The sequence below is a fragment of the Pavona decussata genome, unplaced genomic scaffold (genome assembly GCF_977016875.1).
Source record: "Pavona decussata unplaced genomic scaffold, jaPavDecu1.1 SCAFFOLD_234, whole genome shotgun sequence".
Taxonomy (NCBI): domain Eukaryota; kingdom Metazoa; phylum Cnidaria; class Anthozoa; order Scleractinia; family Agariciidae; genus Pavona; species Pavona decussata.
Window position 1 is genome coordinate 2,279,798 of NW_028145639.1, and position 25,072 is coordinate 2,304,869.

Below are 25,072 nucleotides of genomic sequence, written 5' to 3' on the forward strand. Positions count from 1 at the left end.
GATCGAGTTTATTACAACAGTTACAGTACAGTGATATATGCGTTTTGTTACAGCGAAATGTACAGAGATATGTAGGAAAACTAAATATAAGCGACAACGTAAATAGAGGCAGCGAAAAACGAAGCAAACAAAAGCATTGTAGAAATTTCAACCACACCAAGCCAAAGTAAAAAAGAGACTGTAAGAAAAACTATGTACTATCTAAGCAAATAAACAAGGAAAAATAGCCTCGAGTTAACTGGTCGGCGTCAAGTGGTGGGATATTCACGAGGAGTGGTTTATAAAGAGGATGAATAACCAATACATTTGGTAGTCTGACCTATTACTTTAATTCTCTTAATTCTCCTAGCCTTGACTTATTAACAATAAGGTCATTATAGACAATTTCAAATACATAGTAGCCATTTCTCAGAACTCGGCCGTTGATTAAAAAACGCTCAGTTGAAAAAAAACCTCAAACCCACTTTATAAAGGCGGCTTTTAAATGTTCTTTTCTGTCAATTCAGTTTTATAACCACTCGTCACTGAAATAACTCTTAACTGCAACTGGGGCTCACTAATTTCCTTGTAGATAGGGTTGCATAGGCACAAGTTTGTTTCGTGTTCTAAAACTGAGCCTACACATGTGCAATTTCTCCCTTCAGTACCAAGCCCCTTGAACGATGTTATCTTTATATTTTTTTAATTCAGTGGTCAGCGTATTCCATCAATCTATAAAATGAAATCTTTCATTACTCACCAATTTTTTCAAAAAGTAAATCATTTCGTTTTTTCTTTATTTCTAAATTCATTGCCTACTCAGTTTTCTCTGAATATCCGAGTTTAATATGCTTTTCAGTTATGTATGTCTAAACGTGACTGATTTTTTAATCAACCCATAAAACGACGTTTTAGAGTACAACTTCAAGAGAGTGAAAACTGCTCGTTGCAAAATGGAAGTTACAGGAAAAATATAATCAAGGCTTGTTTCGAGTTATTTATGTTTGTTTTGTCGACCTTTTTTTATTTTTGTTTTTGTTTTTTTTTTTTTGGTTGTTGTTGTTGTTGTTGTTATTTTTTTAACCAACAGGCCCACTTTTACGAGAGAGAGCGCAAAAGAAAACGATTCAGTATTTCTGGGAATGGCGATGGATTTAAAAAAGATAAAATAGACAGCTGAGCCAATTTTGATCACTTTTCTTTCCTTCAGGAAACGCCATTTCACATTAAATTTTGTTCTGTCTTCAGTATTTTACGTGTGCACTTTGGTCAATTGTACTCATACATGCTGAGCGAAAACAAAAAGCTAAGTCTCTTTACAGTTAGACGTGCTATTAACAAAACACTTTCTGTTATACCAAACGGCCAATACCAAAAGGGGATTTGCAGGTGGCCATCGGTTTGTGACAATTTAATTTGACTTCCCGGTTGTTGACTGGCTGAACATTTACATCTTAATGCTCGTTCTCGGGATCTGGCCTATTACACCTCTTTGAAAAAAAATATATTCAACGTTTGTCATGGGCTTCCACTAATTTCTTCCAGCCATTGTGAATACAGGTTATTAAAGTTCAAGAGCCCATTTTTCGGTAGATTTATGTACTGAATGAAAAGCCCCTTTGAACAGAGTGCTAGAAACACATCTTAGACACTAAACTTAATAGTTTTTTATATCTAAAAGTTTTAGCTCCTTATCGACAGTAGTTAAACAATATAGTGCTTCCCGATGCATGGAGCGATCATCGCCCGATAATTGATCAGTTAAATTGGATGCTATGTAAATACTGCTAAAGAGCTAGAATTAAATATCCAAAGAACCTAGCAGATCGATAAAGATCTCTAAAGCTGAAATTAACAATACAATACGGTCAACCATACCATACTACATAATAGAGTATATATATCTAAAAAAAGGTGTGCGCATTTTTTTAAAATACTTCATTGTGTAAATCGCCGTTACAACACAAGTATACAGCGTGCTTAAAACATTTATCCTCAGCAAGCTTCTGGCACTGATCAGGGATTGAGTTCCCATATTTTTACAGGTAGACTATTCCACAATTTGTTAACTCAGCTACATATAAAATAGACCTGTATAACAATCTACAGCTCACTAAGTGTGACCTTTTAGGCGACTGCCGGATTGATATAAAAGAGCAATAAATACACGGCATGAACGTTCTTCTCTTGGCGAGTGCTATCCATCTGGGTGAGCCAAAAAACTAAAACGTGCTAAATTCCTGTTTATAGAGCATGGAACACTCAGAAAAACAATACTGAATTAAACGATGTCTAAATTTGCATTTCACACCCAAGGTGTGAAAGAGAGGAAAGGCTTGCCCTTTTATAGCAGAACTTCTTGTTGAAGTCACATATGAACCTAGTGAATGACCTCGTCACCAGTCTCCAGTAGCTCAGCGGTTGGTGTATCCGGGTTATTGGTTCGATTCTCGACGTCAGGGGCAGAGAGTTTTTTGCCACGCCCTTGGGATGACGAACATTGCATATTTTTAACTACATTTACACTAGAATCCTGTATCTTTCTTCCTTTATGAACAACTAGTATACTTGGGACAGCCAATTGATTACCTTTTATCGTAATTAATATAAACTTTTTGTTGTTTCACTTAATGAAACATTTGTTGAACATTAGAATCATTCCTAAATACACCTATGTATTAAGCCATGAATTTTAGTTAGTAATTTATTATTACTGTCAAATTAACCTATAACGTCTTGTATGTCTTCACCAATTAATTCAGTTGGCAGACTCCAATCCGCTCCTCAAAATAATTGTGATACTAACCTTAACTCTACTGCTAATACTAATGCTGGTCATAATGATAATGATGTTAGTAGTGAAGTGGCCGAAAATGAAATCAAGGGAGGCACGATTCCAAAACGAAAGCCCCATGCCACATGTGACATATGGGTGCAATGAGCACTTAAAAGTGCTGCAGCAACAAATGGCCCGAACATGCTTCGGAAGCAGTAAAGAAAAATGATTTCAACTTCTGGGGAAACTTAAAATTCCGACAGACCGGTCAGAACATTATCGCCCGATATTGTATAGTCCTAGATAATAGAAGTAAAGTGTATCAAATTGGCATCGGCGTAGCTTGCCCGGGCGATAGCAGAGTAGAGGAGAAAGAGGAGAAAAAGTTTAAAAGTATCAAGAACATCAAGAACTTGTGAAAGATGAAATCCGTCAAGATCACCTCATGGAACAGTAATTGGAACACTTGGAAGTGTCTTGCAGACTGGAGCAGTACCTCCAACAGATTGGCTCCAAGGAATTGCAACAATCCACAGGTCTGTGCTTCTTCGCACGACTCGAATCCTCAGGAGGGTCCCTCGGGATATGTCCCAGTGGACATAAAGCCCTTTACGTTGACCAGTAATGAAAAAACGTACAGCCTGGGATTGATGCTGGTCGATTCGTTAGTTTTTTTTTTAATAGAAAAGGAAATTTAAATGCCTGAAAGTTTGCTGATTCTGGAGACTTTTATCACGACAACGCTTTGTTGTACTGTATTTGCGGTAGCTTATCTCATTAAAAATTTTGAAAACCATTTATTTTGGATGAGTACGTTATTACGAAAAATGACAAGCGTTATGGACAACCTTACCTGCATCAGCTACAAAAAGCAAGAACTACTCTTTTTTTAAATCAATTCATGTCGGCAGGTGTTGACCGCTATATGAACATGGCACTTAACTTTTGGCGCTACGATTTCTTAACTGGGATGGTTAGGGAACAACGGAGAAATAGTAAGTCATCATCTTATTTTTTTTGTTGTTCAGTACATTTCTTTATTCCTAGAATATATGCCTTATTCATAACTACCTTTGTATCACCACCATTAAAAATCCCTATGATATACTGAAACTCACGGAGTCGAATTCATCCTGCAGACTCCAATAGACGAGCTCCAGTCTTTTATTAGCGTAGACACTGATATGCAAATGTTATTTCATTAAAATAATGACCCTAGAAAAAAATAATGACCGTGCCAAGTCGGCGTACCTTGCCTTTTTCATATAGCTAATCTTGCGCTATCATCATTAATGGTCCACTGCCGCAAGGCTTTAGGATCCGCAGTTTTAAAGGGATTATTGTTCTCGTGTATTTATTTCAACTTATAACGCCCACTCGCGCAACAAACAGGAAATAATTCAACTCCATTTGCATTAGAAGCAGTAATAAGCTGTTTCCTAAGAGCGGAATGACGTTTCAAGTTTTGTTTGAAGGCGTTCATTTTAAGAAAAATATAATTTATTCAACAGTCGTTAACCAGACACAGTTTTCACTACACAGACACCTGCCAGTTAGGAGTCGGTCGCTGCAAGACATGAAACTCGCCGTAAGGTTAGCTTTTTACAGCCTGTTGTCTTCCTGCTTACGTTTTCCACCATATATCGATTTACTCAAACTCTGTTCAAATTTTGTCTGGGTAAAACGCTACGATTAAGGAATATCCATCATCACGCGTAGCCGGAGATCAACTTTTCTGCGTCCTTCAGTCTTGTTTTAGAAAGAAAAAAAGTGTTATTTTCTGGAGTCTAGTACTTTTCGAGATCTTGTGTACGCTTAGAGTCCGTAAAGTCCCTGATAATAAAGAACCTTTACAAGAGAAACAACCAGAGTCTACACCATGGTAGAAGCTCAAGAATCACTGTGGTCGTCATATATCGCTAATTGCGTCTTCAACGCTTTCTTGTGTTACACCACCATCATGTTGAACATTATAACAATCCACGCAGTAAGAAAAACTTCATCGATGCCAAAACCTTTGAAAATAATACTTCTGAGCCTGGCTGTTTCTGATCTTGGGGTTGGTTTGGTGGTACAGCCATTGTACATTACACGTCTGCTGATACAGTCCACATCAAACACTGCGAACAGTGCGGTTGATAAGTCCACGTCGATCGTGTTCCTCACCCTGGAGAAGTTCCTTTCTTTCGCCTCGTGTTTTGGTGTCACGGCTCTAAGTATTGACAGATTCTTAGCTGTCCATCTCCATCTCAGATACAAGGAATTAGTGACTCGCAAACGTGTTGTTGCTGTAGTGATCTTGACGTGGATTTTTAGCGCATTTCTTTCACTGATAAGGTTGATGGATCTGAAAAAGAAGGAGAGGTTCGTTGTTTATACAGTCACCAACATTCTCTGTCTCGTGACCACAGCATTGCTTTACCTCAAGCTTTATTTAGTTGTAAAACACCACACCAACGAAATTCAGGCTCTTCAACTACAACAAGCAGCTGGCCAAAGTAAACAGACATCATATGCTCTGAGGCTCAAAAAATCCGCACTTGGTACATTCTATGTGTTTCTCGTATTTCTGGTTTGTTATTTACCACAGCTTTGTCATTATTTTGCTACCACAATTCACGGAACGAACAACACTGGGAGGATTTTATCTCGCTACGCTTTCACGATGGTATTCCTCAATTCATCTCTCAATCCTCTGATTTACTGTTGAAAGATGAGACACATTCGACACGCCCTCATGAAAATGCTGCGAAGAATGTTGCCAAGTGGCAACTAAGGGAAGCTTTTGTTATTTAGTAACACTAAACAACTCAGTAAAAATTTAAAGGTTCGTCTAACGCTGATAGTTGCTCCGCAGACTTCTGATGCTCTTAAATCATATATTAGCCAAAATGTCTTGATGGGAAAAAGCAAGTTATAATTACTTGTGCCTTGAGGCCACAAGTCTCGAAATGGCCAACGTTCCAATTCTTTTTCGTGCCACGAATTTCCACGGGGCCCACGGGTACCTCAAGGAATCACCCAAAAGTCTACGATACTCTGTAGATAGTCTTTCTATTAGGGGTGGGATGAGGAAAACAAGGAATTTCTCTTCCTTTTCTTATCGGAGTTTGTTTTCACGTTTAAATATAAACATAATATTGTTCCTTGATTATAAAATAATCAACAGAACAGATAGCCTCCCACGCAGTCGTTTTTAGGGGACTCGAGGAGGTAATACGAGTCCCCTAAAAACGATTGCGTGAGAGGCTACAGAACAGACAGCAGAGAACTAGAGAGGCATCACTCCCCAAGGAGCAAGGACTTCAAAAGTAGTAACGACCCTCGTTACTTTCGGAATTACCAGCCTCACTACTTTCGGACGGTCCTTGGGGTGGTCGCTACTTTTGGGATTTACCAGAGGCCACATGTTTTACGTTACTTTCTGGGCGTAATTTTACGTTAAATTGTTTCCTGATTCTGTCATTTGGAGTTTAGAAAACAGAATTAGCTTTCAGGATGTAAAAATAAATTTAAAGCGTTACAAGCTTTCGATTTGTTCTTGGAATCTTTTTCAAGTAATTACCATCAGTCTTTTTTAGACATTTTCAGACATTTCTTTTCTAAATATATGGAAATCATTTTACGTATACACTAATTTAAACAAAGTTCAATTTGCAAGTTTCTCGGGATCTAAGCCTAGTGTCAAAAAACTAACAAGAGTAAAATGTGCAGGTGTAAAATTTAATTTGAATAAAGCTTGGGTCGTCATCAATCAATCAATCTTTATTCCTCCTAAGATAAAAAGACATATCTTAAGTTACATTTATTGTTAGAAGTAAACATACACTTTAAACAAAGGCAATTTGCCGACGAACGGAAGTGGCTGTTCGTTTCAGCAGACGTTCGTGGGGAACGAACGTCGGCGTGGGAGGCTATTAGTATGTAGATAACAGACAGATTTAAAAATTATATCTAAAAATAAGCCTATTTACAAAAGCATTTTTAAATCTATCAGTCTTAATCTCCGGGCGATGTGCGGTTTGTTTCTAAGTTGATACCTAGTTTCTTTCTTCCTCGGGCCAAAGTAGAGAAAGGCCTGGAATATCGGGACATATGCATTAATAAAAAGAAACAAACCTTTTGACACTGATATTGCGGTCCTTAATAGTTTTGTGTTCTACTTTATTTTGTTGCTCTGTTACCGAGGTAGTAATTGGCTTATTGTTTAAATTTTCGATAGCAATGGCATAACAAGAACTAGGTTCACTGTGAAGCTTTGCTTCATCATATTTATTGCGTAGCATTGAAACGTATCCTTGCTATCCTTGATAATATAATTGAATAAACGCCTTTCAATCTAACACGATAGTTCCCAAGGAAGTGGAATTACTCCCTATAATGGACTATACGAGGAAGGTTCGACCAAACTGGGTACTTGACACAGAAAGTGTAGCTCGGTTCTTCAAACCCTGACCCTATTCCAAATCAAAATATGTAATTTTCTGGTACTTTTTTCAAACCTGGGCTGTAAAATTTATACCCATTTTCAAACCTGGTTTCTAGAATCAATACCTATTTTCAGACTTTCGGACCAAAATGGTTAAAATCTATACCTTATTTCAGACCAAAATGACCCCAAAACTATTCCCTTTGGCCCCACACATACCTATATAGCTTATATAGGTGAGTACCCCTCTGGTTCTTATAGCAGACTCGACCTAGCCTGGTCTATCTCCGGTAGCAGGGATGCTTGTAGGTGTTAAAGTAAAATTCAGCCCTTTCTGTAGTAGTAAACCTTTATTTAACTAGGGTAATCCAGTCAAAATACAAAAAGTATATCTGTTATCAATAGGAGCCCTGTAATAACGTTATGTATTGGTAAGAGATTCCCGTGGATGCTCCACTACCAGTGTTTCAGTACAGAAAACCCACGCACACTGACCAATGCCAAGCGTATGATCCACATCACAATCAATCCGAGTAAAACGCGTTGTCGTTCAAACATTGTTCAAGTGCTTATACGATTGATCCTGAAAACTTTCGTTGCTAAACCACCTCTCATCTCCGTAAGCTGTTCGGGAAATGAGCGCACGATCAACCCCAGCCACACCCGAGGAAGTGGTTGAAATCGAGCCAATCATCTCTGAGGACTGAAAAACGGATATCCATGTCTGTTTGTGAAGAACATCACTAAACGCAAGAAACAAACAGCCAGGAAATAACCTGCATCTGAAATAAAATCCACCGCGGTTCTTCCTTATCATGATCAAAGAGGTGTCACTGAGAGGCTGTTCGCTGTTGTTTACGGACTTTTCAAGTCTGACACAAGTTTACACAACATATAGATCCCATTAAGTGCGACCCAAGGACGCTGTCGATCCGAATAAACAAGACGGAGTAGTCTACAAGATATACTCTGCGAATGTGGCAAGTCTATGTTGGAGAAACCGCGAGATTCATCTTCATCTCAGATACCAGGAAGATGTGACTGACAGGCGCGTTGTTTCCACGGTGACCTCAATATGGGTGTTCAGTGTGTCTTTTTCTTTATTTCTGTTGTGGATACCACTGTCTATTTCTTCCACAATTCTTGGCGTAATCAGTATCGTCTGTTTTACTGCCACAGCTTTCTTTAATTTCAAGATATACTCAACCGTCAAAAGTCTCGCTAATCAAGTTCAACCTCCTCAGAAACAACTAATTGTCCGCTTGAATTGTCCGCTTAAAGAAATTCGCCATTGGTACATTCTACATATATCTCGTGTTTTTACTTTGTTATTTGCCTCATATTTTATATTTCGGTATCTCAATCATTTCCGGATCAAGTTCCAGATCAGGGGCCCGTTTCTCGAAAGACCCGGTAACATACCGGGCCCGACAAGTGTCTTTGGTGAAAAATGTTACTTAACAGAAGTCAATTTTTTGTTAGCTTTGAATACCAAATTTCAAAATCTTTTAATTCTATAAACACATTGGTCAAGTACCATGTCTGTAATCACAGTGTAATCGGCGAAAAAAACATTTAAAAATATACTTACCGGGCCCGGTAAGTTACGGGACTTTCGAGAAACGGGGCCCTGATCAATGTCCAATAATGGCATGGCTTAATATTGGTACAAATGATAATCACTTAGCCACAACAAATACCAACGATACACTAACTCGTTTACCCAAACAATTTATCCGAGAAGGTAATTCACCACAAAAATTTAGAGCCGCGCTACAATCCAGAGATATACAGAGAATGATACACGATTTTCTTATTGACAGTGGGCCAGACAAAAACATCAACACCTCCCTCGATGCAGTAGAAAATATTATTTTAACAACTGCAAAACGCTGTTTAAATATTAAGGTCATTAAGAAACGACATGTTAGATTGCCTGCTAACAAAAAATGGTTTGATAAAGTTTGTCGTCTTAAACGACACGAGTTACGTAAACTTGCTAATCTAAAGCATAGAGACGCCCTTAATATCACGCTTAGGGAAAAATATCACACCATCTTAAACCAGTACAAAAGCCTCCTGAAAGAGAAGAGGAAAGAATACTATCATGCTAAGATTTCGGAACTTGAAAAAACAGTAGATAACACGAACAGCCCAAGCTTTTGGAATTGTTTAAAATCGATGGACGATTCTGTTCAGGAACGTAGTAACCCCCAGATATCGGAAGAAAGTTGGATGTCACACTTCAAATCACTACACTCTAACGAACCCCTTAATTCACACCAAGAAGCGACTCACAGTGCGTTACATAGACTAGAAAATGCGACTCATCCCAACTCCTTGGACTACCTTATATCTGAACTTGAAATACGTACAGCGGCAGAAAAGCTAAAAAACAATAAATTTCCATATTCAGATAGAATCAAAAATGAAATGATCAAATCCAGCTTAAACGAGTCAATGCCAGTTTATTTACAGCTATTTAACAAGGATCTTAGCTCAGGTACAATGCCTCAAAATTGGTGCGATGGTCTTATTACACCCATTTTTAAAACTGGATCTAAAACTGATCCCTCAAATTATCGTGGAATCTGTATTAGTGGTTGTCTTGGTAAATTATTTTGCTCAACATTCTTCATAAATCTCAAATTGGCTTTTTAGCAAATAATCGAACAGCAGACCATGTCTTTACACTACGAACACTAGTAGATAAATATGTCCGCCAAATCTCACCAAACAAACGTATACGCATGTTTTGTGGACTTTAGAAAAGCGTTTGATTCTGTCTGGCACGATCGGACTTATGTACAAGTTGTTACAAATCAATGTCGGAGGAAACTTTTATAAAATTATCAAAAGTTTATACTCGAATTCTACGTGTTCTCTTAGAATTGGAAATAGTCAAACGCGATCTTTGCAATACAGTAGAGGTGTGCTGGGGCTGCATTTTAAGTCCTCTGCTCTTTAATCTATATGTTAATGATTTGGCCTTTTCGTTCAACAATATTTTGTCTGACCCGTTTGTACTACCAAATGGCACTAAACTGAGTAAACTCAGTTCATTATTTTATGCAGATGACTTAATTATATTGTCACGATCAAAATTGGAATTATAAAATTGCCTTAACAGTTTATCATCATTTTGCAACTCATGGATGCTAAAAATATACCCTAAGAAAACCAAGATAACGATTTTTCAAAAAAGCACAAAAAAATGCGATTATACCTTTCACATAGGCAGTGAATTAATAGATATAGTACAAGACTACACTTACTTAGGAACTCGCATTTCTTCTTCCGGAAATTTCACACTTTCGCTTGAACACCTTCGACAAAAAGCTCTTCATGCTTTCTTTAGTGTAAGACAACACACTGATTTTAGTACACTGAAACCTTCGCTTGCATGTAAAATTTTTGACACAATGATTTAGCCAATTCTAACCTACAATAGTGAAGTGTGGGGTGCCTTTGTTAAATCAGATTTTAAGTCGTGGAAAGGCTCCGGAATTGAAAAAACACATTTACATTTCTGTAAACGCTATTTCGAAGTACATAATAAGTCATCCAACGTTGTATGTAGAGCTGAACTTTGCAGATTTCTTCTTATCTTTGACATAAATAAAAAGATTACGTATACTACCTCCAAGGAAAGGATGAACATTCTATAGTAAAACAATCCCTAGGAATATCTGTTGACCTTCATTATAACGGTCAAAGTATTTATTTATTTATTTATTTATTTATCTTATTTTATTCTATTTTTAAGTTATCTTAGGAATTACTTAACGATCAATAATTAGCTATGAATAGCTTTTGCAATACTGTATTTGTTATAGTCACGCAAATAAAGCTTGTTGTTGTTGTTGTTGTTGTTGTTGTTGTAGTTTTGCAACGAAGCATTTGTTTATTTTCAGTACTACGCTGGTATTTTTTAATCATCTTTTAACCCTCTGATTTATTACTGGAAGATGAGACGCATTCGAAACGCCATTATGAACCTATTACTGTAAAAGGTGATTTACAGAGGGAATTTCAACGGTGGTATTTTGAACACCATGTAAAAAACTTGTAAAGATATTGTAGCGAAATTTATAGTATCCACTACTGTAAATAACTTGTAAATGGTTTTCAATGTTGTTCAATGTTGGATTTGTTTTTTTTTTTTTTTATCAGTATTGCCTCCTTATAAAACGCTAGTTAGCGTGCAAAAGTGCCTTATAGAAAACCTTTATTGACTTATTTTTCATTCAGTGTTGATCCTTTCTCGTTTTTTTCTCTATCAAAAGTGTATCAAACAATATCTCTTGTGAATAAAGGAAAGCGTCATAACTTAATTACTGCTTCGTACCCAGGCGCTTCTAGGGTTTCCGGCAAGCGGAGCAGACGCCCGGGAAATCTACGGCAAGGTTTCACTGTAAGCACATGCATGGCACCAAGTCAACACAAGATAATTCTGAGTTAAAAGTAATGATATTGTACGCCATTATCAGCCTGGTTTAGCTTGAGGGGGAACACAAAGCCCTTGTAACTTGTAGCGTTCACATTTCTATACCATCTTTAATGCGTTTTTATTGGTTTTGGAACCAATTCGGACGATTTTCTGCGGTTTTGGAGGTATCCAGAAATCCAAGATGGCGGCTGTGAAGAACAAATGTCATGTTCTCACGTGATGTAGCATCATCGATGCACTTTGCGGACCTAAAAAGAGTAAAAGAGTAACATCAGAAATACTATACTGCGCCTCCCCCAAACCCCCCCACCCTATCCCTTCCCAGGCTCAGGAACGAAACGTTTTACTAATTCTTTGAATTTTCTATGTTTTACCAAGTTTTTCGCAGGCTGCTTCCAGTTTAGCCCATGCACCTTATGGAGACTCAGGAAACGTCTTGATTTACTACTCCATCCATATTAAATTACCACAACCAAGTAACCGAAGGATTAGCCAAACTCATGATCTGATTGGATATATAAGGTTGCTCTTGTTAACAATTACGGACGGCAAGCTCGAGGTTTCTATTGGCTGATAGTTGGCGAGGGTAGTTCATACGTGGAATATATTTTATAGTTCATTTCTAGAACACACTTAACGGGAACTTGATGTTTTAGTTATGTTTGAAGTTGATCAGTTTTATTAATACATACCAAACCAAGCATTTGAAAGGACTTGAGTTCACGCACGCTGGGTGATATGCCTCCCATGCAATCAAGCTTGTAGAGTCGACGTTCGAGAACATGGGCTTAAACCAGCAACGCAAATTTCCAGTATCTGAATTCCTTTAAGATTAAGCGAGCTTACACTCCAGAATTCTTTGATTTCACTCAGTGACACGGCCAAAATCTCAAATCTTCTTTCTTCCTCTACAAGCCGTGAACGAGGCCCAACGGATCTGTTATTTGTTGGTAGTGTTTAAACAATAACCTCATTTCCAAAATCAATAATTACCATTCTCATTCTTTGCAATAAAAAATACAGTGCTGACTTAATTCTTCCGAATAATTTGCTACCAAATATTGCTTAAGTTCATTGCCTGTTTTGAACTTAGGCAAATAGCGAATTGTATGTCACTCAAATTGGCCCTTGTTGGCCAGCTTGCTTTGACAGTTTCCATCATTCACCACGTGCAACTAATTTTTGTCATCAACCCACGCACGAGAATAGAATATTATGCAAAAAAATTAGTACACTTATACCCATAAAGCCATTTAGTCTCATCATTCACGGCTTATGCTTTTAGGTGTCAACGTTTTTGCAATCGAGTGTATTTGGAAATGGCAGAGGGTTGCAAGTAGTCAACCATTTATCTCTGAGTTCACATAATCTGATGTTGTCCCGCTTTGTGGGTAGACACACTTGATAATTGTCTATAGCCTGACCTATCACTTAACTTGAGAACGAAGTAATTTATTCAAAGTGTGGTAAAATTTTATGGTACGGCTAAAACATCTGTCTTAAGAAAATTGGGAGCGCAGAGATCAAATCAGTAAACAAAAGCTGAGACGTTTTGTGCAGTCAGTCTCTTCTTGAGAATATCTTTTGCAAATCCATCTTTGGAACGAAGCTAAAGTGTGTGGAAAAGTAGACAGTTGGACTCATGTGACCACTTTCTTACAGCCTTACAACTTCACTGTACTTGACTGCTCAAACCTACTCCTGAAACAGCTGTTGAGATGATGGCGCCAAGGAACTGAAAAAACCTTGACTGTGTTATTGGAGGGTCTTTTGTCCAAAACGCTCTCTTTCTACATACTTACTTACGTACTTACGTGTCGCCGAAACTATCTGCTCTTCGCTAAAACTGATTCTGAGTTAATGGAGAATTCTGCCTGTAAATTTCTGTTGCAGTACCAACCTTCACGGTCTGAAGCTGAAAAGCTCCACTCGACGTACATTGCTTGTTTTGTGATCAATGCCTTTTCGTCGTGCACCGCCATCATACTGAATAGCATTACAATTTACGCTTTGAGAAAGGCCTCACCCATGGAAAAGTCTCTTAAAACACTGCTACTTAGTATGGCTGCTTCCGATCTTGGTGTTGGGTTATTGGTTCAGCCAATTACAATCGGAGTATTAGTGTTGTGGCTGCTGCAAACCAGTCCTACTTGCACTACTTACACCGCTTTTACCATCATCGCAACTTTGTTTTCCTTTGCGTCCTTCTTTAGTGTCACATTGATAAGTGCAGACAGGTTCTTGGCTATTCATCTTCATCTCAGATACCAGGAACTTGTGACTCTCAATAGAGTTGTTATTGCTACAATCTCAATTTGGATCTTCAGTGCATTTTTTTCGCTAATCATGCTGTGGATCCCACTGATCGTCACCTATGTCATTTTTGCAGTTACCGAGGTTACCTGTCTTGCAGCTACAACGTTTTTCAATTACAAAATTTATTTGGCTGTTCGACATCACACAAACCAAATCCAAGTCCTTCAAGTACAAGAAATAGGAGAGAACAGAGAAATGGCTTCAAATTATGCTAATCTCCGAAAATCAGCCCTTAGTACATTCTACGTTTATCTGCTGTTCCTGCTTTGCTACTTGCCAAATATTTGCGGTTATGTTGCCATAACAATACATGGCTCAGGTACCACCGTAAAAGGTTCGTCAGTCTACATGCTTACCCTGGTGTTTCTGAATTCATCCCTCAATCCCCTGATTTACTGCTGGAAGATGAAACAGGTTCGACAGTCAGTGATAGACACACTGCGAAACATATTGTTTTGTAATTAAACTTTGCAGGTCTTAGAGTGGCAGTGGATACGGTTAAGCAATAAAACGTTTTTGTTTTTCGAGCATGCAATGCAAAATAGCGTAGCGTGCGGTGGAGAAACCATTGCTCGCAGGGTAAATAAAATTTGAATATGTGAAACTTTCGCGGAAACATTTCCGTACGCTGGAAAACTGGCGTTAAAGGATTACATGTAGAGGCTATCTTAACAGCAAAATAATTAAATACAATAACGGGATATGGATACATCATTCCGTTAAATAGAACAGGGAGAACTTGTAAAAAAAAAAGAGAATTTCATTTATGTTTATTATTTTAACTGTTTGTACACGCCTTGCCGTACGAACGGAACATTTCACGTCAAACTGTGTGCAAGAAAAAAAATAATCAGTTTATGAAATCCTTGGTCTCCTCACTAAAATAAAAGCCGCTAGACATATTTCCAAAAATAACGTAGAGACCAAGTGTACAACATTTGAACCTACTGATCAGTATTTGGTCGTCCTCGCCTCTGGGTCTCCGCGAATGGCTTTGATTATCATGAAGCAATTCGTCTTGTCTCGGCTTGGTGTGTACCATCATATATTTTCGATTCATTGGTTGCGAATGACAACAAATACTAAAAAAAGAAGAAGAAGATCAAGAGGAAGAAGAAAAGAGCGAAGCAGATGGACCAATCTTAAAGTTAATCATCTCAGGCTGAGTTATAACATACATGTACTTTAGGAAATTTTACTAATATATGCTAAGCAAGTGAAACAAAGAGTTAAGCCAGTCTGCAATTGGAAGTGTTATTAAAGAGTCACTTTCTCTAACGCAAACTGGTGATCAAGCAAAATTTAATAAAGCCTTGTTTCGAGTAATTTATGTTTCTTTGATCGACCTTTTTGTTGTTGTTGTTGTTGTTGTTGCTCTTTTATTTTTGTTTTTCTAGCCAACAGGCCCACTATTACGAGAGAGAGAGAGAGAGAGCGCAAAAGAAAACGATTTATTTCTGGGAATGGCCCAACTGGAATTAAAAAAGACAAATTAGACAGATGAGCCAATTTTGATAACTTTTCTTTCCTTCAGGAAACGCTATTTGACATTAAATTTTCTTCTGTCTTCAGTATTTTACGTGTGCACTTTGGTCAATTGTACTCATACATGCTGAGCGAAAACAAAAAGCTTCTTTACAGTTAGACGTGCTATTAACAAAACACTTTCTGTTATACAAAACGGCCAATACCAAAAGGGGGTTTGCAGGTGGCTATCGGTTTGTGACAATTTAATTTGACTTCCCGGTTGTTGACTGGCTGAACATTTACATCTTAATGCTCGTTCTCGGGATCTGGCCTATTACTCTTTTTTGAAGAAAATATATTCAACGATTGTCACGGGGCTTCCACTAATTTTCTTCCAGCCATTGTGAATACAAGTTATTAAAGTTCAAGAGCCGATTTTCCGCTAGATTTATGTACTGAATGAAAAGCCCCTTTGAACAGAGAGCTAGAAACACATCTTAAACACTAAATTAAATAATTTTAATCTCTAAAAGTTTTAGTTTCTTACCGGCACTAGTTAAACAATATAGTGCTTCTCGATGCATCGAGCGATCATCGCCCGATACTGAATTGATCAAGCAAATTGGATGACATGTAAATACTGCTTAAGAGCTTTGATTAAATATCCAAAGAAACAAGTAGATCGATAAAGATCTCTAAAGCTGAATATAACAACACAATACGGTCAACTATACCATACTACATAATAAAGTATATATATCTAAAAAGACGTGCGCATTTTTTAAAATACCCCATTGTGTAAATCGCCGTTACAACACAAGTACAGCGAGCTTAAAACATTTATCCACAGCAAGCTTGTGGCACTGATCAGGGTTTGAATTCCAATATTTTTACAGGTAGACTATTCCACAATTTGTTAACTCAGCTACATATAAGATAGACCTGTGTAACAATCTACAGCTCACTAAGTGTGACCTTTTAAGCGACTGCCGGATTGATATAAAAGACCAATAAATACACGGCATGAACGTTCTTCTCTTGGCGAGTGCTATCCATCCGGGTGAGCCAAAAAACTAAAACGTGCTAAATTGCTGCTTATAGAACATGGAACAGTCAGAAAAAACAATACTGAATTGAATGGTATCTAAATTTGCATTTCACACCCAAAGTGTGAAAGGAAGGAGGGGCTTTCCCTTTTATAACGGAACTGCTTGTTGAAGTTACATATGAACCTGGTGAATGACCTCGTCACCAGTCTCCAGTAGCTCAGCGGTCGGTGTATCCGGGTTATTGGTTCGATTCTCGACGTCAGGGGCAGAGAGTTTTTTTTACCACGCCCTTGGAATGATGAACATTGCATATTTTTTAACTACATTTACACTAAAATCCTGTATCTTTCTTCCTTTATGAACAAGTAGTATACTTGGGGACAGCCAATTGATTTCGTTCCATCGTAATTGATGAAAACTCTTTGTTGTTCCACGTAATGAAACATTTGTTGAACATTAGAATCATTCCGAAATACATCTATGTATTAAGCCATGAATTTCAGTAAGCAATTTATTATTATCGTCAAATTAATCTATAAGTCTTGTATGTCTTCACCAATAAATTCAGTTGGCAGACTCTAATCCGCTCCTGAAAATAATAGTGATACTAACCTTAACTCTACTGTTAATACTAATGCTGGTCATAATGATAATGATGTTAGTAGTGAGGTGGCCGAAAACGAAAACAAGGGAGTCACGATTCCAAAGCGAAAGCCCCATGACACCTTGTGACATGCCATGCCACCTTGTGACATGTGGGTGCAATGAGCACTTAATTAAGTGCTGCAGCAACAAATGGTCCGAACATGCTTCGGAAGCAGTAAAGAAAAATGATTTCAAAGTTCTGGGGGAACTTAAAATTCCGACAGACCGTCGGTCACAACATTATCGCCTGATATTGTAGTAATAATAATAGTAGTCATAGATAAGAGAAGTATAGTGTATCAAATTGTCATAGGCGTGGCTTGCCTGGGCGATAGCAGAGTCGAGGAGAAAGAGGAGAAAAGGTTTAAAAGTATCATGGCTGATCTGGCCACTAACATCAAGAACTTGTGAAAGGTGAAATCCGTCAAGATCACCTCATGGAACAGTAATTGGAACACTTGGAAGAGTGACTTGCAGACTGGAACAGTACCTCCAACAGAGTGGCTCCAAGGAATGGCAACAATCCAGAAGTCTGTGCTTCTTGGCACGACTCGAATCCTCAGGAGGGTCCTTGGGATATGTCCCAATGGACATAAAGCCGTTTACGTTGACCAGTAATGAAAAAACGTACAGCCTGGGATTGATGCTGGTCGATTCGTTAGTTTTTTAATAGAAAAGGAAATTTAAATGCTGTTGACAGGTGTTGACCGCTGCAGACATTATGGCACTTAACTTTTGGCGCTACGATCTTAACTGGGTTGGTTAGGGAAAAAAGAGAAGCAAGAAGTCATCATCTTTTCTGTTGTTCAGTACATTTCTTTATTCCTAGAATATATGCCTTATTCATAACTACCTTTATATCGCCACCATTAAAAGTCCCTATGATATAAAACTCACGGAGTCGAATTCATCCTGCAGACTCCAATAGACGAGCTCCAGTCTTATATTAGCGTAGACGATCTCAATCTCTGGAAATTGACGGTGAAGACATCACAGATCTAAAGCTAATCTTAGCCAACTTTGCATTGTTCTTCAAATCCATAATAGCAAATCTACTACTGACTCTTCTAGTGCCAGTGGTCCCAACCAGCTGCTCTCCTCATCTGCTAACGGGTGCACAATTTAGTTTGTCACAAGTAACAGTGGATTTTGTTTACAAACAACTGAAATCACTGAACTCCAAGAAATCATCTGGTCTGCCTGATGTTCCTTTAAAGGATGAGGCAGAAGCCATGGCGAAGCCGCTAACCCTACTTATGAACAGAACAATCAATGAAGGAACGCTACCGGCTGATTGGAAACATGCTATTGTCACGCCGGTTCATAAAGCTGGATCGAAATCGGAGCCGTCGAACTTTCGGCCAATCTCAGCACTTCACGTCTTCTCCAAGATACTTGAACGGGCTGTCCACCGTATGGTCTACAACTATTTACAGGAGCATAAGCTTCTTTCTCCTCTCCAATCTGGCTTCCGTCCATTTCATTCAACATCCACATGCCTCACACACGTGACAAATACTCTGCTTGAGAACATTGACAAAGGACTATTAACTGGCCTTATATTTAATAGACCTGAGTAAGGCCTTTGACACCTTAGATCATAACATCATGCTAGATAAGTTAGCTTTACTGGGAACGAATCGCTCCGCTGTCCAATGGTTTAGGTCCTATTTAACTACACGCAGTCAAAGTGTTTGCGTAAATGGGCTCTTGTCTAAACCCCAACCTATACCTTTTGGGGTCCCCCAGGGTAGCGTACTCGGTCCTTTACTCTTTATTATCTACATAAATGACCTACCCTAGGCGGTACAAGGTTTTAGTGTTGAGCTTTATGCTGACGATACACTTATCTATTTTGCAAGCAAGTCTGTCAGTGAAATTCAAGCTCAGTTAACTGGTGGCCTAACTGATGTCCTAAGCTGGCTTCATGCTAATTTTTTAATACTTAATCCTGGGAAAACGAAGATTATGCTTGTTGGCACCCATCAGAGGACCGCAGAGGCTGACGATCTAATTATAGAAATCAGTAACACGCGTTTAGAAAGGGTTAATAAGTTCAAATACCTTGGGGTCCTCCTAGACAACACTATCCTGGAAGGATCACATTGAATATATTGGTAACAAGATCTCGTCAAGATTAGGTGTTCTGCGTCGAGCGCGTAAGGTTCTCCCCATGCCAACTTGCCTAATGCTCTACAATACTATAGTTTTGCCATTATTTGATTACTGTTCGCCTGTCTGGGACAGTTGTGGGGCTGGGAGCAAAGATTACCTAGATAAGCTAAATAGACGTGCTGCATGCATTATTGAAGGTCGATCAGTCGGGGCTGAGGAGTTAAAATCAACACTTGGTTGGCCCAACCTACAAGCGCGCAGAAATTATCTCAAATGCCTTTTAGTCCATAAATGTCTTCACGGAATAGCGCCTTCGTATTTACTTTCAGAGTTTAGGCACGCGCATCTTTACCATGGCTATAATACCAGAAGCCGTGATTTGTTGCGCCCTCCCTTCGCAAAAACTACTAAGTATCAGGGGAGCTTCAGAATAAACGGCGCTCGAACTTACAACACCATCCCGAGAACCATTAGACAGGTAGAGGCATTCAGTGAGTTTAAAACTAAACTTAAGTGCCATCTTAAGCAATAACGCCTGCGGTACATGCTGCATTTAATTATTTCTCTAATTTTTTTTTATGTTTCAATGTTTTGTCTTGTACTGTGTCAGGGCTCCATTTAAACTAGCTCTGCTAAATTGGATGCCCCTGGATAAATATTGAATTAAATAAAATAAATAAATAAAATAGACACTGATATGCAAATGTCATTTAATTAAAATAATGTCCCCAGAAAAAAATAATGACGGTGCCAAGTCGGCGTACCTTGCCTTTTTCATATAGCTAATCTTGCGCTATCATCATTAATGGTCCACTGCCGCAAGGCTTTAGGATCCGCAGTTTCAAAGAGATTATTGTTCTCAGGTATTTATTTCAACTTATTTAACGCCCGCTCGTGCAACAAACAGAAAATAATTCAACTCTATTTGCATTAGAAGCAGTAATAAGCTGTTTCCTAAGAGCGGAATGACGTTTCAAGTTTTGTTTAAAGGCGTTCATTTTAAGAAAAATGTAATTTATTCGACAGTCGTTAACCAGGCACAGTTTTCACTACACAGACACCTGCCAGTTAGGAGTCGGTCGCTGCAAGACATAAAACTAGCCGTGAAGTTAGCTTTTTACAGTCTGTTGTCTTCCTGCTTACGTTTTCCACCATATGTCGACTTACTCAAACTGTGTTCAACTTTTGTCTGGGGTAAAAAGCTACGATTTTGGAATATCCATCATCACGCGTAGCCGGAGATCAACTTTTCTGCGTCCTTCACTCTTGTTTTAGAAAGAAAAAAAGTGATATTTTTTGGAGTCTAGTACTTTTCGAGATCTTGTATACGCTTAGAGTCCGTAAAGTCCCTGAAAATGACGAACCTTTACAAGAGAAACAACCAGAGTCTACACCATGGTAGAAGCTCAAGAATCACTGTGGTCATCATATATCGCTAATTGCGTCTTCAACGCTTTCTTGTGTTACACCACCATCATGTTGAACATTATAACAATCCACGCAGTAAGAAAAACTTCATCGATGCCAACACCTTTAAAAATATTACTTCTGAGCCTGGCTGTTTCTGATCTTCGGGTTGGTTTTGTGGTACAGCCATTATACATTACACGTTTGCTGATACAGTCCACATCAAACACTGCGAACAGTGCGGTTGATAAGTCCACGTCGATCGCGTTCCTCACCCTGGCGAAGTTCCTTTCTTTCGCCTCGTGTTTTGGTGTCACGGCTCTAAGTATTGACAGATTCTTAGCTGTCCATCTCCATCTCAGATTCAAGGAACTAGTGACTCGCAAACGTGTTGTTGCTGTAGTGATCTTGACGTGGATTTTTAGCGCATTTCTTTCACTGATGGAGTTGATGGGTCTGAAAAAGAAGGCAAGGTTCGTTGTTTATGCAGTCACCTACATTCTCTGTCTCGTGACCACAGCATTGCTTTACTTCAAGCTTTATTTAGTTGTAAAACACCTCGCCAACCAAATTAAGACTCCTCAAGTACAACAAGCAGGCCAAAGTAAACAGACATCAAATGCCCTGAGGCTCAGAAAATCCGCACTTGGTACATTCTATGTGTTTCTCGTATTTCTGGTTTGTTATTTACCACAGGTTTGTCATCATTTTGCTACCACAATTCACGGGAAGAGCAACACTTGGAGGATTTTATCTCGCTACGCTTTCACGATGGTATTCCTCAATTCATCTCTCAATCCTCTGATTTACTGTTGGAAGATGAGACACATTCGACACGCCCTCATGAACATGCTGCGTAAAATGTTGTCAAGTGGCAACTAAGGGAAGCTTTTGTTATTTAGTAACACTGAACAACCCAGTAAAAAGGTTCGTCTAACGCTAATAATTGCTCCGTGGACTTCTGATGCTCTTAAAGCATATATTAGCCAAAATGTCTTGATGGGAAAAAGCAAGTTATAATTACTTGTACGTTGAGGCCACAAGTCTTGAAATGGCCAACGTTCCAATTCTTTTTCGTGCCACGAATTTCCACGGGTACCCCAAGGAATCACCTAAAAGTCTACGAGACTTTGTAGATAGTCTTTCTATTAGGGGTGGGATGAGGAAAACAAGGAATTTCTCTTCCTTCCCTTATCGGAGTTTGTTTTCACGTTTATGAACACAATATTGTTCCTTGATTTTAAAATAATCAACAGAACAGTGTGCAGGTGTAAAATTTAATTTGAATAAAGCTTGGGTCGTCATCAATCAATCAATCTTTATTCCTCCTAAGATAAAAAGACATATCTTAAGTTACATTTTCTGCTAGAATTAAACATACAATATGTAGATAATAGAAAGATTTAAAAATTATATCTAAAAATAAGCCTATTTACAAAAGCATTTTTAAATCTATCACTCTTAATCTCTGGGCGATGTGCGGTTTTGTTTCTAAGTTGATACTTTGTAGTTTCTTTCTTCTTCGGGACAAAGCAGAAAAAGGCCTGGAATATCGGGACATATGCATTAATATAAAGAAAAAAACCCTTTGACACTGATATTGCGGTCCTTAATAGTTTTGTGTGTTCAACTTTATTTTGTTGCTCTGTTACCGAGGTAGTAATTGCCTTATTATTTAAATTTTCGATAGCAGTGGCATAACAAGAACTAGGTTCACTGTGAAGCTTTGCTTCATCATGTTTTTTGCGCAGCATTAAAACGTATCCTTGCTATCCTTGATAAATATAATTGAATAAACGCCTTTCAATCTAACACGATAGTTCCCGGGAAAGAGGAATTACTCCCTATAATGAACTATACGAGGAAGGTTCGACCAAACTGGGTACTTGACACAGAAAGTGTAGCTCGGTTCTTCAAACCCTGACTCTATTCCAGATCAAAATATGTAATTTTCTGGTACTTTTTTCAAACCTGGGCTGTAAAATTTATACCCATTTTCAAACCTGGTTTCTAGAATCAATACCTATTTTCAGACTTTCGGACCAAAATGGTTAAATTCTATACCTTATTTCAGACCAAAAATGACCCCAAAACCATTCCCTTTGGCCCCACACATACCTATATAGCTTATATAGTGGAAAACCCCTCTGGTTCTTATAGCAGACTCGACCTAGCCTGGTCTATCTCCGGTAGCAGGGATGCTTGTAGGTGTTACAGCAAAATTCAGCAAAATTAAAACCTTTATTTAACTAGGGTAATCCAGCCAGAATACAAAAAGTATATCTGCTATCAATAGGATCCCTGTAATAACGTTAAGTATTAGTAAGAGATTCCCGTGGATGCTCCACTACCAGTGTTTCAGTACAGAAAACCCACGCACACTGACCAATGCCTATGATCCACATCACTATCAATCCGAGTAAAACGCGTTGTCGTTCAAACATTGTTCAAGTGCTTATACGATTGATCCCGAAAACTTTCGTTGCTAAACCACCGCTCATCTCTGTAGGCTCGATTATCAGGCGCTGTTCGGGAAATGAGCGCAATCATCAGCCAATCATCTCTAAGGACTGAAAAAAAAAAGTACTTATCATCAGTTGTGGTTTCTAACGGATATGGGACAAGGCCGATTAAGTTTATTGACCGCGACACATCGTGGTACACGCGTACAGGGGAAAAAAGGTTGTCAACAAGATTGAAATTCCGAAGCTGGCCAACGATCAAACAGACCTATGTGACAAAATGAGCTATCATTTCAAACCACAATGACTAACACCCTTCATGACTTTTGATCAGTCTTTCCCGGCAAGCAGCATCGCACTTCGCCGGGTAACCTTTACCTTCACAGGTACAGTTATATTAGACAAGTTATATCGCGCGCGATTGCCTGTCAGTCACTATCCCTGTCTATTCGTAGTCTTAGTTATGTATAGCCTAGAAGCTATAAATAAATGAAATGGAATAACAACTGGTAGGACATGAACTCAAGAAAGGCACTAAAGGGCGGTATATGTCTCAATGAGATTCATATTACCTTAACGGCGCTTTTTAATGTCCCTTATTCTGCCTTGAGGACATGTGGATGTTCAATATATTTAAACCCTTAGGGCAGAATAAGGAACACGTTAGGTAATTAACTCTCGCATTAGGCACATTCAGTGCCTATCTTGTATAATTGTCTTATTCCATATGCATTTACTGAACTTGTTTTCATTATGTTTAATTTTATCTTTCTTGTATCTTTCTTCCTTTATTAACAAGGAGTATACTTGGGGACAGCCAATTGATTACCTTTAATCGTAATTGATGAAAACCCTTTGTTCTTCCACATAATGAAACATTTGTTGAAGATTAGAATCATTCCGAAATACACCTATGTATTAAGCCATGAATTTCAGTAAGCAATTTATTATTATCGTCAAATTAACCTATAACGTCTAGTATGTCTTCACCAATAAATTCAGTTGGCAGACTGCAATCCGCTCCTCAAAATAATTGTGATACTAACCTTAAATCTACTGTTAATGTTAATGCTGGTCATAATGATAATGATGTTAGTAGTGAAGTGGCCGAAAATGAAATCAAGAGAGCCACGATTCCAAAGCGAAAGCCCCATGCCACATGTGACATATGGGTGCAATGAGCACTTAATTAAGTGCTGCAGCAACAAATGGTCCGAACATGCTTCGGAAGCAGTAAAGAAAAAAGATTTCAAAGTTCTGGGGGAACTTAAAATTCCCGATATTGTAGTAATAATAATAATAGTAGTCATAGATAAGAGAAGTAAAGTGTATCAAATTGTCATCGGCGTGGCTTGCTCGGGCGATAGCACAGTCGAAGAGAAAGAGGAGAAAAAGTTTAAAAGTATCGTGGCTGATCTGGCCACTAACATCAAAGAACTACTCTTTTTTCCCGTTTTTTAAATCAATCCATGTCGACAGGTGTTGACCGCTACAGACAACGTGGCACTTAACTTTTGGCGCTACGATTTCTTAACTGGGTTGGTTTGAGAACAAGGAGAAATAGTAAGTCATCATCTTTTCTGTTGTTCAGTACATTTCTTTATTCCTAGAATATATGCCTTATTCATAACTACCTTTATATCACCACCATTAAAAATCCCTATGATATAAAACTCACGGAGTCGAATTCATCCTGCAGACTCCAACAGACGAGCTCCAGTCTTATATTAGAGTAGACACTGATATGCAAATGTCATTTCATTAAAAAAAATGACCCTAGAAAAAAATAATGACGGTGCTAAGTCCCTTGCCTTTTTCATATAGCTCATCTTCCGCTATCATCATTAATGGTCCACTGCCGCAAGGCTTTAGGATCCGCAGTTTCAAAGGGATTATTGTTCTCATGTATTTATTACAACTTATTTAACGCCCACTCGCGCAACAAACAGAAAATAATTCAACTCCATTTGCATTAGA

The 25,072-nt window shown here is 38.4% G+C and overlaps 3 protein-coding genes across 3 annotated transcripts in view; all 3 read left to right on the forward strand.

Moving 5' to 3' along the window:
• The window catches only part of LOC146458116 (uncharacterized), a 133,129-nt gene that overhangs the window by 43,784 nt on the left and 64,273 nt on the right, over nt 1–25,072 (forward strand). The window lies entirely within an intron of this gene.
• On the forward strand, nt 13,495–15,430 carry LOC146458122 (adenosine receptor A3-like). The gene has a single exon (XM_085091217.1). It carries the CDS (start codon nt 13,495–13,497, stop codon nt 14,413–14,415), a length of 921 nt encoding a protein of 306 aa, XP_084947343.1. The 3' UTR covers nt 14,416–15,430.
• LOC146458123 (adenosine receptor A2b-like) lies at nt 20,622–21,515 on the forward strand. Its single transcript, XM_085091218.1, has one exon. It carries the CDS (start codon nt 20,622–20,624, stop codon nt 21,513–21,515), a length of 894 nt encoding a protein of 297 aa, XP_084947344.1.

Coding starts and splice junctions, on each gene's coding strand:
- LOC146458122 (XM_085091217.1), top strand. CDS start 13,495: ATGGAGAATTCTGCCTGTAAATTTCTGTTGCAGTACCAACCTTCACGG.
- LOC146458123 (XM_085091218.1), top strand. CDS start 20,622: ATGGTAGAAGCTCAAGAATCACTGTGGTCATCATATATCGCTAATTGC.